The sequence below is a fragment of the Artibeus jamaicensis genome, unplaced genomic scaffold (assembly GCF_021234435.1).
Source record: "Artibeus jamaicensis isolate MK-2021 breed Jamaican fruit bat unplaced genomic scaffold, CSHL_Jam_final contig_548, whole genome shotgun sequence".
Taxonomy (NCBI): Eukaryota; Metazoa; Chordata; class Mammalia; order Chiroptera; family Phyllostomidae; genus Artibeus; species Artibeus jamaicensis.
In genome coordinates, this window is record NW_026521883.1 from 25,238,788 (window position 1) to 25,252,822 (window position 14,035).

At 53.9% G+C, this 14,035-nt stretch overlaps 1 protein-coding gene across 1 annotated transcript in view; it reads right to left on the reverse strand.

Moving 5' to 3' along the window:
* DUOX1 (dual oxidase 1) overlaps window positions 1–14,035 on the reverse strand; it is a 32,283-nt gene that overhangs the window by 11,263 nt on the left and 6,985 nt on the right. Inside the window, exons 7-23 of the mRNA XM_053670090.1 lie at window positions 13,869–14,035; window positions 13,420–13,480; window positions 13,189–13,285; window positions 12,186–12,276; window positions 11,052–11,154; window positions 10,620–10,792; window positions 9,331–9,506; window positions 9,005–9,123; window positions 8,287–8,424; window positions 7,514–7,627; window positions 6,558–6,757; window positions 5,760–5,945; window positions 3,670–3,895; window positions 3,306–3,399; window positions 2,852–3,027; window positions 1,001–1,070; window positions 499–588 (exon numbers count right to left, since the gene is read on the reverse strand). Of these exons, the coding sequence (XP_053526065.1) occupies window positions 499–588; window positions 1,001–1,070; window positions 2,852–3,027; window positions 3,306–3,399; window positions 3,670–3,895; window positions 5,760–5,945; window positions 6,558–6,757; window positions 7,514–7,627; window positions 8,287–8,424; window positions 9,005–9,123; window positions 9,331–9,506; window positions 10,620–10,792; window positions 11,052–11,154; window positions 12,186–12,276; window positions 13,189–13,285; window positions 13,420–13,480; window positions 13,869–14,035 (2,281 nt within the window). The remainder of the gene's footprint in view (window positions 1–498; window positions 589–1,000; window positions 1,071–2,851; window positions 3,028–3,305; window positions 3,400–3,669; window positions 3,896–5,759; window positions 5,946–6,557; window positions 6,758–7,513; window positions 7,628–8,286; window positions 8,425–9,004; window positions 9,124–9,330; window positions 9,507–10,619; window positions 10,793–11,051; window positions 11,155–12,185; window positions 12,277–13,188; window positions 13,286–13,419; window positions 13,481–13,868) is intronic.

Here is a 14,035-nt window from a genome sequence, read left to right on the forward strand (position 1 = left end):
TTCCCCAGAGCGGGGAAAGGGTGTCAAGCCAAGCATGGCTGACAGCCCAGAGGCTATATAGCATACTCAAGCGAGCTGTCAATGTAGGGAAACTACATCACAAGTGGTCACAGAGTCAGTTCACCCCAAGGGATGCACTTCATCTATCGAGTCCTCAATCACACTCAGGCACACCTCTCCCCTCCCAGTCTGTAGCTCCTAATTCCCATGGCTTTGTTTTCACCCTTTACTGGAGGCTCAAAGGACACCTCTTCCAGGAAGCCTTCCTTCACCTTCCAGGCAGAGAGGAGCATTGCCTTAAGCTCTAAAGCCCCTTGCTCTTACCACTATGATACCATTCATCAGTGGGACATCATATTTTTCAGTGTACCAGGCTATCCCGTCAGAGTGTGATGTTCTGAGGCAGTGCTTAGCACAGTGCCTGGCACCAAGTAATCAATGCGTGCACACTGAAAGGATGGATGAACTTTCTGGGCTTAGTGGGAGGAGCAGACGTACTTCTTGCCAAACCTCCTTCGAATCTCCTGGGGAGGATCTGTGTCCACCGGGCACTGCAGTCTCTGTGCTGTCAGCTCCACCTCGACATCACTGTGGGAACAGCAAGCATTCACTCTGGGAGAGGGACTAAGACAGAACTGCGGGAGATGGGACCTTGGTTACCAGTCCCTTGGTGCTCTGTTGCCCTTGGTCTGCCTCCAGACCCACTCCACTGAGGAAGGGTCAAGCTGCCAGCCAGGGGAGAGCAGGACTCCCACAGAAACCTAGACAATGAGTCCAGTCCGGGGGTCCCTGCCAAGGCTGTCCCATATAGCTGTGCCCTTTGTAAGGGCGTCTGACCCAGGCTGCAGGTGAGCGCAGGCCTGTGTCTGCAGAGAGGAAGAAGTGCCTGTTCTAATTTGTGCGAAGGTTTGATGTGGGCTGGTGCAGGCTGTGATCCCAGTCATTCCAGGGAGAGAAAAGGCAACTGCCCTCCCTCCAACATTCCCAGATGCGGGCTCACCAGAGCTTCTCCTGGCTGATGTAGGAGGCACGCCGGCAGAGGTCCTTGATCACTTCAGGCACCTCCACCCCTGCAAAATGCAGAGCCAGGCTGGGAAGCTGCTCGGGGCTCAGAGAGCCTCAGGAGGACCAGGCTCAAATGTAGGGACACTGTAGAGGGTCTCTGGCCAATACTCTGCCTCTGGGTGCCCCTGTCTCAGCCTGCGCCCCCAGTGGGAGCTAGACCCAGCCACCAGTGGGCAGGGAGAAGGCTTGAAGCAACGCTAGCCAGCCAGACTCCCCTGAGTGTGTGTCTACCTTCAGTCTCACTCCTGGGACCAGAATCAGGCTCATGGGGTAGAGTTCAGGAACTGTATGCAACCTGACTGCTAAGACCATTCTGCCACAAAACCCTGCTAATGACCCTCCAGCTGAAAATCTCGCAGGAGTTAAATGTGGAATCTAGGCAGTACGTATATGGGAGATGACTATAAAATTTCTCCACTTTTCTGTGTTTCAAAATGTTCATAAGAAAATGTTGGGGGGGAAACCCCTTCCAGGAGCCGCCATTATTCCCTCTGTAGGCTGAGCACTTGGGGCAGGGCTGGAGTGAGCTGCAAATCCAGGTCCTCACAGGAGCTGGGAATCTGCAGGCCACTTCCTGAAGACCACCTTGGTCCACAGGCCAGAGGCCCAAAGTGGTTACCCCGAAGTAGGTGAGGGGGAAAGGGATGCTCCTTATACTATTCTTGGACCTTTTCTGTAGGTTTAAAAACGTTTCAGAATAAAATTTGGAGGAAACAACTAAGCCCAACAATTAAAAGCCAAATAAAATGGTACTCATCACAACCCTCTACTTAATCCTTCTTTTCCAGGCCTCAGCCTTCCTTCACCCCAGGGGCTGGATCCCTGGGACTGTGGCCTGGGCTCCCTTCAGGCCCCTGCCCCTGCTCTGCCCTCAGGCCTGGGTGCCTGCTGCACCTGGCTGCCTGGGAAAGGTGAAAAACTGCAGAATCAGGTGTGGCAGGTCCATCCGCTACCAACTCCCCTCCCACCCTGGGGAAGCCCTGACCAATGAGCCGACTGCGCCTGGTCTAACTCGCCCCTCTTCCCCATCCAGACTGCTCAGCAACTCCAGCTTCTCATAATCCTGGGATGGGCTGGGTTTGGTTTCAACATGCCCCAGGTGAGAATCACAGGCTGTGAAGACACCGTTCAACAACTCCGAGCAGGCCACAGGCAGTCTCTCTGCCTGCTCTCTGCCCACTCCTCACCCTGACTCTAGCCCCCACCCACCTGAGTCAGATACAGGTAGGGCAAGAAATGGGAGGAGGGATAACAGAAGCGGGTCTTCACGCACTGAGCAAACATTTTCCGAGCACTACTCCAGGGGATGAAGTGGCAAACAAGACGAAAACACCCGCCACCACCCAACACCCCAGCTGAGTGGGCATGGCTGGGGAAAGGCTGTAACAGGAGACACTGTTTCCCCCCAGCACTGGGCTCCAGGAACAGGGGTCTCTGTCAAGAAAGAGGAAGTCCAGCTGCTGTCCCCCACTCTGTCCTGACCCACCTCCCACCCCACCAGCAGTGAGGCATGACAGCTTTTGTGGGCCCCGGGCCCTGTTGCCTTCCTGGGACGCTTCCTCCATTAAAAAAAATAAATTAAAAATGATATATGATAATTAGGTTGGTGTAAAGAATATAATCCAGGTGGGATACATTATTACATACTTATTATTACTCTATTCATCCATTTCTTCTGATTTTAAAAGAAATGAAAACATTTCCGTGGACTTCCACAGTATGTGGGCGCCGTGTCCAGGGCCTGCCGTGCCTGATGGGTGCCAGCCCTGCCTCCAGGCCCCCTCACCTCTGACGCAGAGCTGCGTGAAGCGGAGCTCGCTGTCGTGGTCCCGCAACATGAAGTGGAAGTCCTCCCACGTCAGCTCCTCCTTGTCCTGGAAGCCCGACTCCTGGAACATGGACTCCACCACCTGAGCCAGCTGGGCCTTGGACAGGCAGTTGTTGGAGATCTCGATGAAGGACCTGGGGGTTGGGGGACGGGAGCCGTCAGGCCCTGACAAGGGGCCTCAGGCCTAGACACAGGGCCTGATGGCCATCTCACCGGGGCTTCAGAGCCCACATGGAAGGGCCCCAACTGACCAGGTCCTAAGCTCCTTCTTAACCACAATAGCCTGTGGCTATATGGGTGAGGAGGAGGAGGCCCCTGCTCTTTACCCTCCTGCTTCCTCCTTTCTGTCCCACCTCTTTCCACCGTCAGTCCCTGCTCTGGCCCACTCCCCTGGCTGTCCCACTGGACCAACCTCAGCATCCTGATGAACTCGTCCTTGGAAATGAGACCGTTCCCATCGAAGTCGTACATGCGGAACATGAGGCGAGACTTCTCCTCAGAAGAGCCTGGGAGAAGGAGGACCCTGTGAGAGGCCCAGACCAGCTGCCTAAACCCAAGGCTGGCCAGAAGGGGCCATACACCAGGGTGACCCATTGCTGAACACAGTGAGGGGCTGTTCTGCCTCCTGACCCCATCTGGGAACTCCCAGATGTCTGCCATGGCTAGAGACCGGGCCCCAGGGCTTCCCCATCTCCAACGGGTCAGCTACACTCCAGCCTCAGTCTCCAGCCCCTTCCATCTTCTCCTATCTGGGCAACTGCTCCCTCCTGAACCACCTTTCATGAAGACCACCAGGATGTCCAGGAACTCCCGAAAGGACAGGTAGCCGTTGCCATCTTTGTCCGCCAAAGAGAACATGGACTCCACAAACATGTCCTGGGGCTTGAGGCCCAGAGACTCGGCAAACTCAGCCCTGCTCAGCTCACATGACAGAGCTTCTCGCACCTTCTGTGACGAGTCCAGAGGCAGGGTCCCGGCATCTGCCTGGTTGATGTCCAGCACCTGCACTTGGGCAGCAGCAGAGGGAGGGAAAGACGGAGACAAGGACTCCTCGACTTAAAAGCCATCTAAGGCTTGTAGGAGCCACCTTTTAAGGTGTCTGCCCAGCACTCCCTCCCCTAAGCACTACCCCATAAGCCCTGTGCGGGGGTTCCTGTGGCCATTTATTCCACAGACCCTGGCTCTGTGCAATAGCTGACTGCACCAGGGGTGCACAGTTGAGCCAAGCAGGGGACCTGGACTTGGGACTGAGATGTCCTAGGTCTGTCTTGACATGAGCACAAGAAAACTCAGAAGCCATGGACCACCCTGCTCTTCCAAGTGCTCATAGACGCAGGCACAGAGCAAAGCAGAGGCTCAGAGGGAAAGGAGGCAGCCTGAGAGAGGCATGGCCTTGCTTATAGCTCTCCCTTTGCTGGTCCTTTCCAGGCCTGGTCACAGTCCTCCTTTGGAGTTCCCGAGTCACCGCTATAGCCTCCAAGTCAGCTGACCCTTCTTCAGTGAGTTGCTCTTTCATCCAGAGTTTTGACTGAGAAAAAGCCTCAGCTGGGTTGAGAAAAAGTTGGGCTCGGGAAGGGGAATTCCCGAGCCATCTTGGGCCATCTTCAGCCCACCCAAACAAGGGGCTGTCCCAGCATAAGGAGGCAGCGAGGCAAGCCAGCAGGCTGCAAACCACAGCCCCTGTCTCTTCCCGCCTGTCACCTGGAAGCTCCTAGTTCAAGTCTGGCTGTGGTTTCATGAAGTAAACCTTGTTGCTTAAAACAAGGTGCTTTAGTGGAAAGTGCCTGGAAGCAAGAGACCCAAGTTCACGTCCCAATTGTGCCACTGTTTCACTGTGTGGCCTCGGGCAAATCTCTTCAGTAGTCTGGCATTCATTTCCTCACCAGCCCTATCTATCTCACAGGGTTATGGTGAGAAGCAGCAAGAGGGGCTGTATGAAAAATATTTAAAAGCTGAAAGCACTGTGCAGATAGAAAGGGTTGGCAGCTACCCTCAGGAAATGGTAGCACACCCTCACGTCCTCGCGGAGAGCGTCCTCTTTCACAGCCCTGGCAGATCCCGGACCGAGTGGAGGAGCCCAGGTCCTGCCCAGGCCCTGGCAGTGAGTCGCCCTAGTTGGAGAACCCTCCACCCTAGTACACACTCAAGTTCAACTCGTTTGAGGAGTAAATGAAGTAGTCCTGTGTACACAGTGAATGACCATTAGATGCTAACTTCCCTCATGCATCCTCTCCCCAGCTAGCCAACACCCCTGCTCCTTCTCCTCAACACTATGCTTCTCCACACCACCTCTGCTCCTTTCTTCTGAGAACAGACTTAAACAAACTCGTATTTTAGCATATAACTTCAGTCAATGTATGTCTATCTCCCAAGCATCTCCTCTCCAGAGTCCTGCTCCCAGACTCGAATCCTTGCAGTTCTCTTTCGATCTCATTTCCCTCTTCCAATAGCTCTCAGAAGTCTGCAAGATGGGCACTGACACCCCCTGGAGGTCTCTGGCAGCTGCACTCCCCTAGGGAGGGGTGATAAAGAGTTCCCACTGCCCAACATTGCTTATCTCACCCTAGGTTTCTGCAGCTTCTGAGGGAGGGCAGAGAGCTGGGCCAGCCTGAGGAGAGAGATTCACACAGGCCCATAAGCCCTATCCTAGGGAACGCCTCTCTGGTGATGTGGGTGGGACTGGGATGGGGGCAGAAGCATCTCCTTACAGTGAGGTCAGGTGACTTGGCCAAAATCACAGGAGAATTGATTCTTAGTTGTGATCTCAGGGTTTCTGACTTCCCTGGGAGTCACCACATGGCCTTGCCCAGGTAAGGGCACCACCACAGGCAGACACACAAGGACGAATCTGATCCCACGTACACACCTGCGAGAAAAGGTGCCTGAAGAAGGTTTCCAGGAGGTGGCTGCGCTGCTGGCGGGTCACGGCTGCCCTCATCAGCTCCTGCTCCCGCAGCTCCCACTCCTGGAAGCTCAGCCCACTCTCCTTCAGAGCCGCCCGGAGGTTTTCCACGAGCGCCTGCCGCTCTTCCTCCAGGTTAAACAGCAGCACCTACGGAGGCAGCAGAAGGGACAGCAACCTTTTGTCAAGGCTTCTCAGGTCCAGGAGCTTTACATGAATTTTGTTGGGGGGGGGGTCACTGAAAAGAGGCCCTTTGCAAAAAAGATACTGTTATTTCCCTGGCTCAGTGGGGTAAGTGGTTTTCTTATAAGTGCAGAGGTAGCATTCAAAGTCACACACATATATAAAGCCATTCTTCCTTCTCTATTCCATATTGGAGAAGGGGAAGGCAAGGGGATTGAAGGGACTGTGAGCCAGTCAGAGCTGAAAATTAGCCTTTGATTGAGCTCCCCTCCAAAAATCTTTAATGAATCACTACAGCCTGAAATCAGGGGACACAGAGGAGCTCCCAGCTTCTTCCAAGGAATCCCAACCAGGACCTGCCACAGTGTCCTTAAAAAGGGAGGGGCCCGACTGTATCTGCAAGAGGAATAGGGGGCTGCAGAAATCATGATGCAGGGCAAATGCGCTCCAGTTTCTCTCTCTATGCAGTACTACAGCCATTAACCAGAAGCCAGAAACCCTGTCTGGCCCAGTGCTCCTTCCCCACACCTGGCTGGCTGTGGCTGTGGACAAGGAGCCAGGGGGCGGGCTGGGCCATACCAGGTCATACTCCTTGGGGATCTTGAGCAGCAGGGTGCGGCATCCGCGGTTGTTGGACAGAATGAGGCTGATCTGCTGCAGAGGCCTCAGCTGGATGATACGAAGGAGAGAGAGCCTGCCGTCCATGACTCGGATCTGCCCAGGCAGCAGGTGCACCAGCACAGGGCGGCAGGGCTCCTTGCGGCCCTGCCACTCCAACGCTGGGGAGAGACAGAGCTGGGTCAGCCGGGGCCTCTGGGCCTGACCTGCCCAAAGCACATCCGAAGGAAGAAGACCAGCTGAGAACTGGAGTTACAGCAAGCCCTCCTCACCTCCTTGCCTCCTCTTGGCTATTGAGGGCCATCCCGTCCCCGACAGTCCTGCTGTGCTTCTAGCCCATGAGAAGAATAACTACCATTTCCCGAGTGGTTATAATATGCTCAACACTGTACCAAGTACTTTGCATGAATGAGTTCATTTAATCTTCATAAATCTATGATGTAAGTGCTATCGTTATTCCTATTTTACAGATAAGAAAAAATAAGCTTAGGGAAATCAAAAAATCTGCCTAAGGCCCAACTGGCGGAACCAAGGTTCCAGTCCTCAGTCAGTCTGACTCCAGACCTTCATTAATTATTTCTCTGTTGCCTGACATTCCAGTGTGAAATGCACAGAGCAGCAGTTTTGGGGGATTTGTGAGTCACAGTAACTCTGTGAAATGCAATCTCGGGCCTGTGACTCCTCTGCATGAGTCTGTCACATTCTCTATATTTGGGGCCATTGGGAGGAGCTATGGAGATGGGAGGATTCTAGGTCCAACTTCTACCCAATGCCCCGTGGCTCTCCCTCCTGCCCTGGCTGCCAGGAGGCCTAGGAAAAGGAGGCCTTTTCCTGAGGCTGCTGAGGTGGAGTCAGGGGCTGCCCCCTGCGCTGTGTCCTCTCTGCAACCACCCTGGCCCCACCCCGCCCCAGCTTACCTTCCATGCCCTCTGCAAACTTCTCGGACTTGATGCTCTGGCGGTCCTGGCTCTGGAGCCTCTTGAAATTTCTCCTCCGGAGCCGGGCAACAATCCAGGCAACAAGCAGGCTCACTGGGAGGGCAGAGGCAGTAGGATGCTCAGAGGAAGGCAGGGGTCTGGGGAGGTCAGTGGCTCCTCTGCCAGATTCCTTTCCTTGGCAAGACGCTGCTTTCCCCGAGTCCTAGTTCTATTCATCCTCAAATTGAGAAGCTCCTTTTGGGGAGAGATGAGCTGCTTTGCATCCTACGGGGAACTTTGAGTAGCACCCCAGATGTCTGTGCCGCTTCCTCCCCTGCTGTGAGCACTCAGGTCCCTTCCCAGCCAGAGGCTGGACCCACCCCGCCTGGCTGCTGGTCAGCCCAGACATAGCCATGCCAGAGATTAAATCTGAATGAAGGCTTTGGCCCAGCAACTACATCCCGGCCTTGGTTCTCCAACAGGGATTTGCCTACGACAGTTTGCCAGGCCCAGGCTCTTTCAGACAGCTGTGGATTGTGGATTCCCTGTAGGGAATTCTGGGCCCTGAGGGGATCCCAGGAGAACAAGGGGGCAAATTCTTCCTGGTGCCAACTTATGTGCAGGTCAGACACTTCCCATGCCCCCTCCTGCTCTGATGTTTTCACCCACTGTCTGGAGGAATAGTACTCTGCATGGTTGCTGCCATAGATGGAACGAACCCCACCCCTCAGCTTGCATCTCTCACCCAACCCCACCCTGCCCATCACTTTTACCCAGGGGGAAGCAGCAGAGGGCCCCGATGGTGACCCCGAAGCCAAATCCACTGCCCTTGAAATAGTCCCTCATGACGGGGGGGACACAGGTTGGCAGGCCCTCGGTGCTGAGTTGTCCTGGCTGTGGGCAGGGGTCTCCTGGGGAAACACAGAAAGGTGGAGTCCTGAGGGGTTGGGGTGCTGGGCCACAGGCTCAGGCACGGGATCACTGAGAAGGTTAAGGTATCGAAAGCAGGGGGTTGGGGGTGACTCTGGGTCAGAGGAGAGGGGGCTGCTTACCCCTGCCATTGTCCCTGCCATTGCACCAAAAAGGTGGCATTGCCTACTTGGGCAACAAGTGGGGTCTAAAGTGAACCTCAGCTGCACACATACACACACACACAGCCCTTCCCTCGTCACTGCTGTGGTGTTGGGATTTCCTGACTACACTCAGCCCTCCTAACATTCCACCCATGCCCAGCCCCATCCCAGCTGAATGTGAGTCCCCATACCAGGTCTCTCTGACCCCCACTTGGGCCCCGCCTGCAGCTGTGCAGAGGGAAACCCACACAGCTCTGCACAGCAACCTCGATGCCCAGATCCAAAGTTCCCAAGGACAGAACCACAGTTCACTCCCCTCCTTGGAGTCCACTGTCCAGCTTCACTGAACCACACCCTAAGCTGAGGAGGAAGGAGATGAGAGACCCCAAACCCCTGCAAGTACCCCCTGGCCACTCACCCACGTTCCAGAAAAAGACATTGGGCTGCAGGGCACTGGGGTCCACCTTGGTGACAGCCACCAGCACGTCCCATAAGGAAGTGTTTCTGATCTCTGCGATCTCTTCCTCAGAGAACAGCCTGGGGGTGGGCAAAGGTGGGGAGTTCTCAGAGTGGAAGAGAGATGCACGCCCCAGCCCCAGGGACCCAGATAAGGAAAGAGACCCAGAGGGGCTGGGGCGAGAGGAGGGCCAGCTGGAAATCAGGGCCCAGGAGGGCTGTTTACAGGCAGAGGGCCCAAGCCCAGGCCGAGGTGCAGTCTGAGGGGAGGGCCCAGGCAGGCCTTACCCATTCCTGGTGTTCTCAAACCAGTAACGGTCACCGTCCCGCAGCCGCACAAACTGGTCAAGGACAATGGTGCTGAAGAGGGGTCCGGGGTTCCCATGGCTCTCCAGGAGCCCCCCAGGGAGCAGCTCCAGCAGGGACAGGTCCTGGTTGTACAGGGCGGCCGTGGCCTCCAGCACCTGGGGCCAGGAAGGGATAGGAGTGAGTATAAGGACCTGGACCCACCATCAGTCAAAGTGGTGACTCCCAGGGATCAGCTGCAGGGATGGTAACACTAATAATAAATGACAGGAACAATAATTCACTTATTGTGCCCCAGGCACTGCTGAGTCCTTTACGTAAGTTAACTCATTATGGGAATGCTCCCACAGATTCAGCTGCCTATTTTATGAAGTTGGAATAAAATAGGCAGCTAGTCTCCTATGTAACTTATTTTTGAACAGGTGTAAAAGTTGAAGGACCAAAACCAGTGATGTTGAATGGTAGAATGATGTGTTAGAAGAGGTTTCTATTCTTTAGATATAAAAGGAATGTTTAAAAAATCAAATCTCCACACATATATTGCCTTTTAAAAACAGGCTTCAATAATATATGAGCAGCATATTCTATTCGATCTTTACTTTAGTTCTTTTCTTCACAACGTAAATAAGCACTTGACCAGTTTAATCCCAACAAGGCACAATTGAAACTAAAGATTTGCCACTATGGGTATACCTGATCATTCCAATCTTTATATTGATTTTATAAAGTTTACAATCCCCACGCACCTATCCCTTCCTTATCAGCCTTTCAATTCTCCACTTTCCAATGATTTTATAAAATAGTAGGGGCAAAGGCACCCAAACTGCCATACAGTTGTAGAAACACTGCTGTGCCAGGATGGTAAGGCAGCTAAAACTGGTCTGTTGGCTGGCAGGCGATGCCACTCATGCAGGGTGCAGGGCTGACTCCCCAGAGGCAGCTTGAACAGCAGTGCACACAAATATGATTTGTTCCTGAGTCAAAGGCCTTCTATACTAACTCAGGGAATTGTTGGGGAGAGCAAATAAGACAAGTGCTTGCTGTGCAACAGATGCTCAATAAACATTTGCTGGATCTGCACAGTCACAGAGTCTAAAGCCAAACTCTACTGGTCTGGTAACCTCCATCCTGGTGTGTGATTCTGGGAAAAGCAACCTGGGTGAGCCCTGCCCCTTTCGCCAGGTGCCTGGGTCTCGCTGACCTTCTTCTGTGTCTCACGCCAGTGTGCCCTGATGCTCCCACCCTGCCCTCTGGGTCCCGGCCCTCCTCACAGCGCCATCACTCTGGGAGAGTGCAGGGTTGACGTCCTGCCATCTGGTAATGGGAGGCAGGCCCAGTGCCGCCCTGGCCTTGGTGTAAGAGGGAAGACCCAGATCCCGGCCCCGCTGCAGGCAGCTGGCCAAGTGGTCTGTGCGGGAAAACTTCAGTGGCCCGGGCCAGAAATCTGTGAATGCGATAGCAGAAAGTCTGAGGAAGCTCAACCATACCAGAACTCCTCCAGCCCATGCCCCACACTCCAACCAGCCCAGGGGGACTTGAGACATACAGAGGGAGCTGTGGCCGTCAGGTCAGAAGCTCTCTCAGCAGTGAGACAGTGCCAGCTCCCAGCCCTGGTAGCCCTCCCTGCCTGGCTCTGGAGCTCCACCTGAACCTTCTCCCAGGGGCCAGGGCTATACAGCCTACAGGGGCAGTCTTGGCCTCACCCCGCACATCTTCAACCACCACATGGTCCTCTCGCTCAGCAATCTGGGAGGCCATGCCCAGCAGCAGTGCATCTACATCTTCTGCTCTTTGCAGGTTTGGGTGCTATAGGGGTGAGGAGAGGAGAGGGGTGAGGTTAATGGGGCCAGAGGCTGGGCAGCCAGGCTCCCTCCACCCTGTAGTCCCCCACCCAGTCCTGCTGTTCACTCCCAGACTGGTGGGTCACTCCTCTTCCACCAGTTAATTCCCCACTCAGGGTGCGTGATGTCCCCATTCAAAGCCCATGCTGTTGGGATATGGGTCTTCTTAAGCACAAGGAACCAAAAACTTTATTTCTTCTATTTTAGGAGACTTGAGAATATGGGTGACAAAGATGCTAGAAGGTCTAGGTCTCGGTCCTTGTTCTGTTTACCGACCAGCTGTGTGATTATGGGAAAGTCATGGGACTTCTCTGAACCCAGTGTCCTCTTCTGACTAAAAAGGGCATTAGAGACTAATAAAATAACAAATAAAATTAATGAAATAATAGAACGGGACTAGGAGAACACTGAGGCCTCTTGCCGCTGAGGTCCGTGACTCTGACCCCATGCCCTCCTCCTCTGTCTTCCCCTCCCTCCTCCCTTCCTCTCCTATGAACACTGAGTTTGCTTTAAATCAGTGACCAATGCTCTGGACCCACGCTGACCTGGTTTGGACAGACAGACTATCTCTGGTAATCTCTCAGAATTCCTCCTTCTTCCTTGCCCCCAACCCACAAAAATACATTCACATGCTGCCCTGGGTGTGTCTAACTAGGACGTTTCCTTGGGGGCAGTGATAGTGGGGCACTCCAAGGCCTACAGGGCTGTTAAGGGAGAAGAAAAACCTAGGAGGAAGAAATGAATGCAGAGCCGCACCGACACAGGTCCCACTGCCTCTCTCACAGCCCTGAGGTGAGAGTAGAGGGTTGACTTTTGACCATGTACAGCTACCTGGTCGTCTCAGACACGGGTAGGGGAGATGCCTCCTCCACCCAGCCCATCCCAGCTGGCTGCCTACTGCCCACCTTCACCACACACCCCAGTATGCATGCACGCATGCACGTAAGCACAGACAACACACATACACCCACCCACATGTCTGTCCCCAGCCCTGACCTTTCGGCTCCAGTAGCTGTTACAGACTCGGAGAGCTCTGGAGACAGTTGAGTTCTGATTGATGATCTTCTGAAAGTGGCAGCTGGAATTTCTGAAATACAAGGAGTAGGGGAGTGCTGACTGAGACCCCGGGGTCCTAACGTCAGGCATCAGCTCTGGTTTTCCAGGCCTTGCTTCCCTGGGTGGTATGTGGTCAAGGTAGACTCTGAATGATCTGATTTTGGGGTGGTCCCTCATCCCACATCAGACCAAACATCGAAAAATGCATCCACAGAGCTCGCACAGGCTCTCTTGTGTGTTCTCTCTCCACATACAGGCGTACATTTTAAAAGAATATTTAATGGTTCTTTTGAAATTACTTGTCTATGGATAACTCAATTGCTACAATTCCTTGGCCATCACCAGGCACATCAGAAATTGTTCCAGAGTAAGAAAATCTAATCTATGGATTGTTTTAAAGTATAATGCAATTGTAAAAGGTACACTGACATATTTTGCTTTGTATATATTTACTTAAATGTACATTTTTAGTTTAAAGCTCATCTTTATTATTTTGGAGCCAATATTTTCTTCAGCTCTCATACATTTTTATTATAATTGCCCCCAAAAGGTTTATAAGCTCCAGGTCCTCTGTTTACAGTAAAAATGCCCTCAGGGCAGTGTTAAGACCTGAACTTCAGGCCCACAGGCTTTGTGACTCACCCTCTGAGCCTCCATTAGCCTGTCTTAAACTGGGGGATTAATATCCACACCAGTTGCAGGAAAACCAACGTAAAGGTACTTTACAACCACAACGATACCTCTTTTTAAACAATTGCTTTTATTCTTCCCCTCCATATTCACTGTTCCCTGGGGGAACGAGCACACTTCAGATTGGTACTCCTGTTCTAAAGATTCCTGAGGGCAATTTTCTCAATTGACAAGCCCCCCCCCCCCCACACACACACACTCACAGTCCCTTTGCCCTTAGCCTTTCCCAACACACACTTCAACGCTCCCTCACCTCATGTAGACGCCAGGGGGCACCATGGTGGAGAAGAACTGCTCAGAGGCCACCAGGAACTCTGGGGAGATGCTGGGGTCCAGGAAAGGGCGGTACCCTGCTCCACGGGAGTAACGGGACAGTAAGCTCCTCACCCATCCCCCTCCTCCCAGAACAAGCACCGACCTGCCTTTCCCACTATGGATCCGAACCACCACCTCCCCTCAGCCCAGGTGCCCCCGGTACCCTCACCTCTATATTCTGGGGGTGTTTGCTGCAGGAAGCTGGGCAGCCACTCATACAGAGCAATGTTCTGAGGGTCAAGAAAGAGGAGAGGGAAGGCGAGTGCTCCAGCTGCCAGGCCAGGGGGATCTGAGCCCAAGGAAGCCTTAAGTGGGAGAGGATGAGCAGGCAGGGGCAGTCATGGAGAGGGGACTCCAGTAGCAGAGATGCTGAGGCCGTCCCCTCACGGAACAGGGGACTTCAGGGGGTGGGTGCAGCTCAATTTCCTGCATAAGTGACACTTTGTCTCCTTATCATTTCAGGGTCTATTCCTGCACACTGGCTCTCTGGGGAGGGATGGACTCCCGGAAAAGGGTGTTTCTGGGTGGGGGATGTCCGAGGATGGAGGGCTCTGCAGGGAAGCAGAGTGTCCTGTGGACCAGGAGACGGGGTCGGGGGAGGGAGGGCAGTCCACTGACCTGGTAAGTGGCGATGACCCTCTTGCGCGCGTGCTGGAACAGCTCCTCGTCGCCCCAGTGCGGGTGCTCCCCAGCCAGCTTCTGTGCCAGCAGATTGTGGTAGCGGAACCACAGCAGGCCCAGCGCCTGCAGGAAGGGCTCGCGGTTCCCTCGCTCCGCCCCGAAGG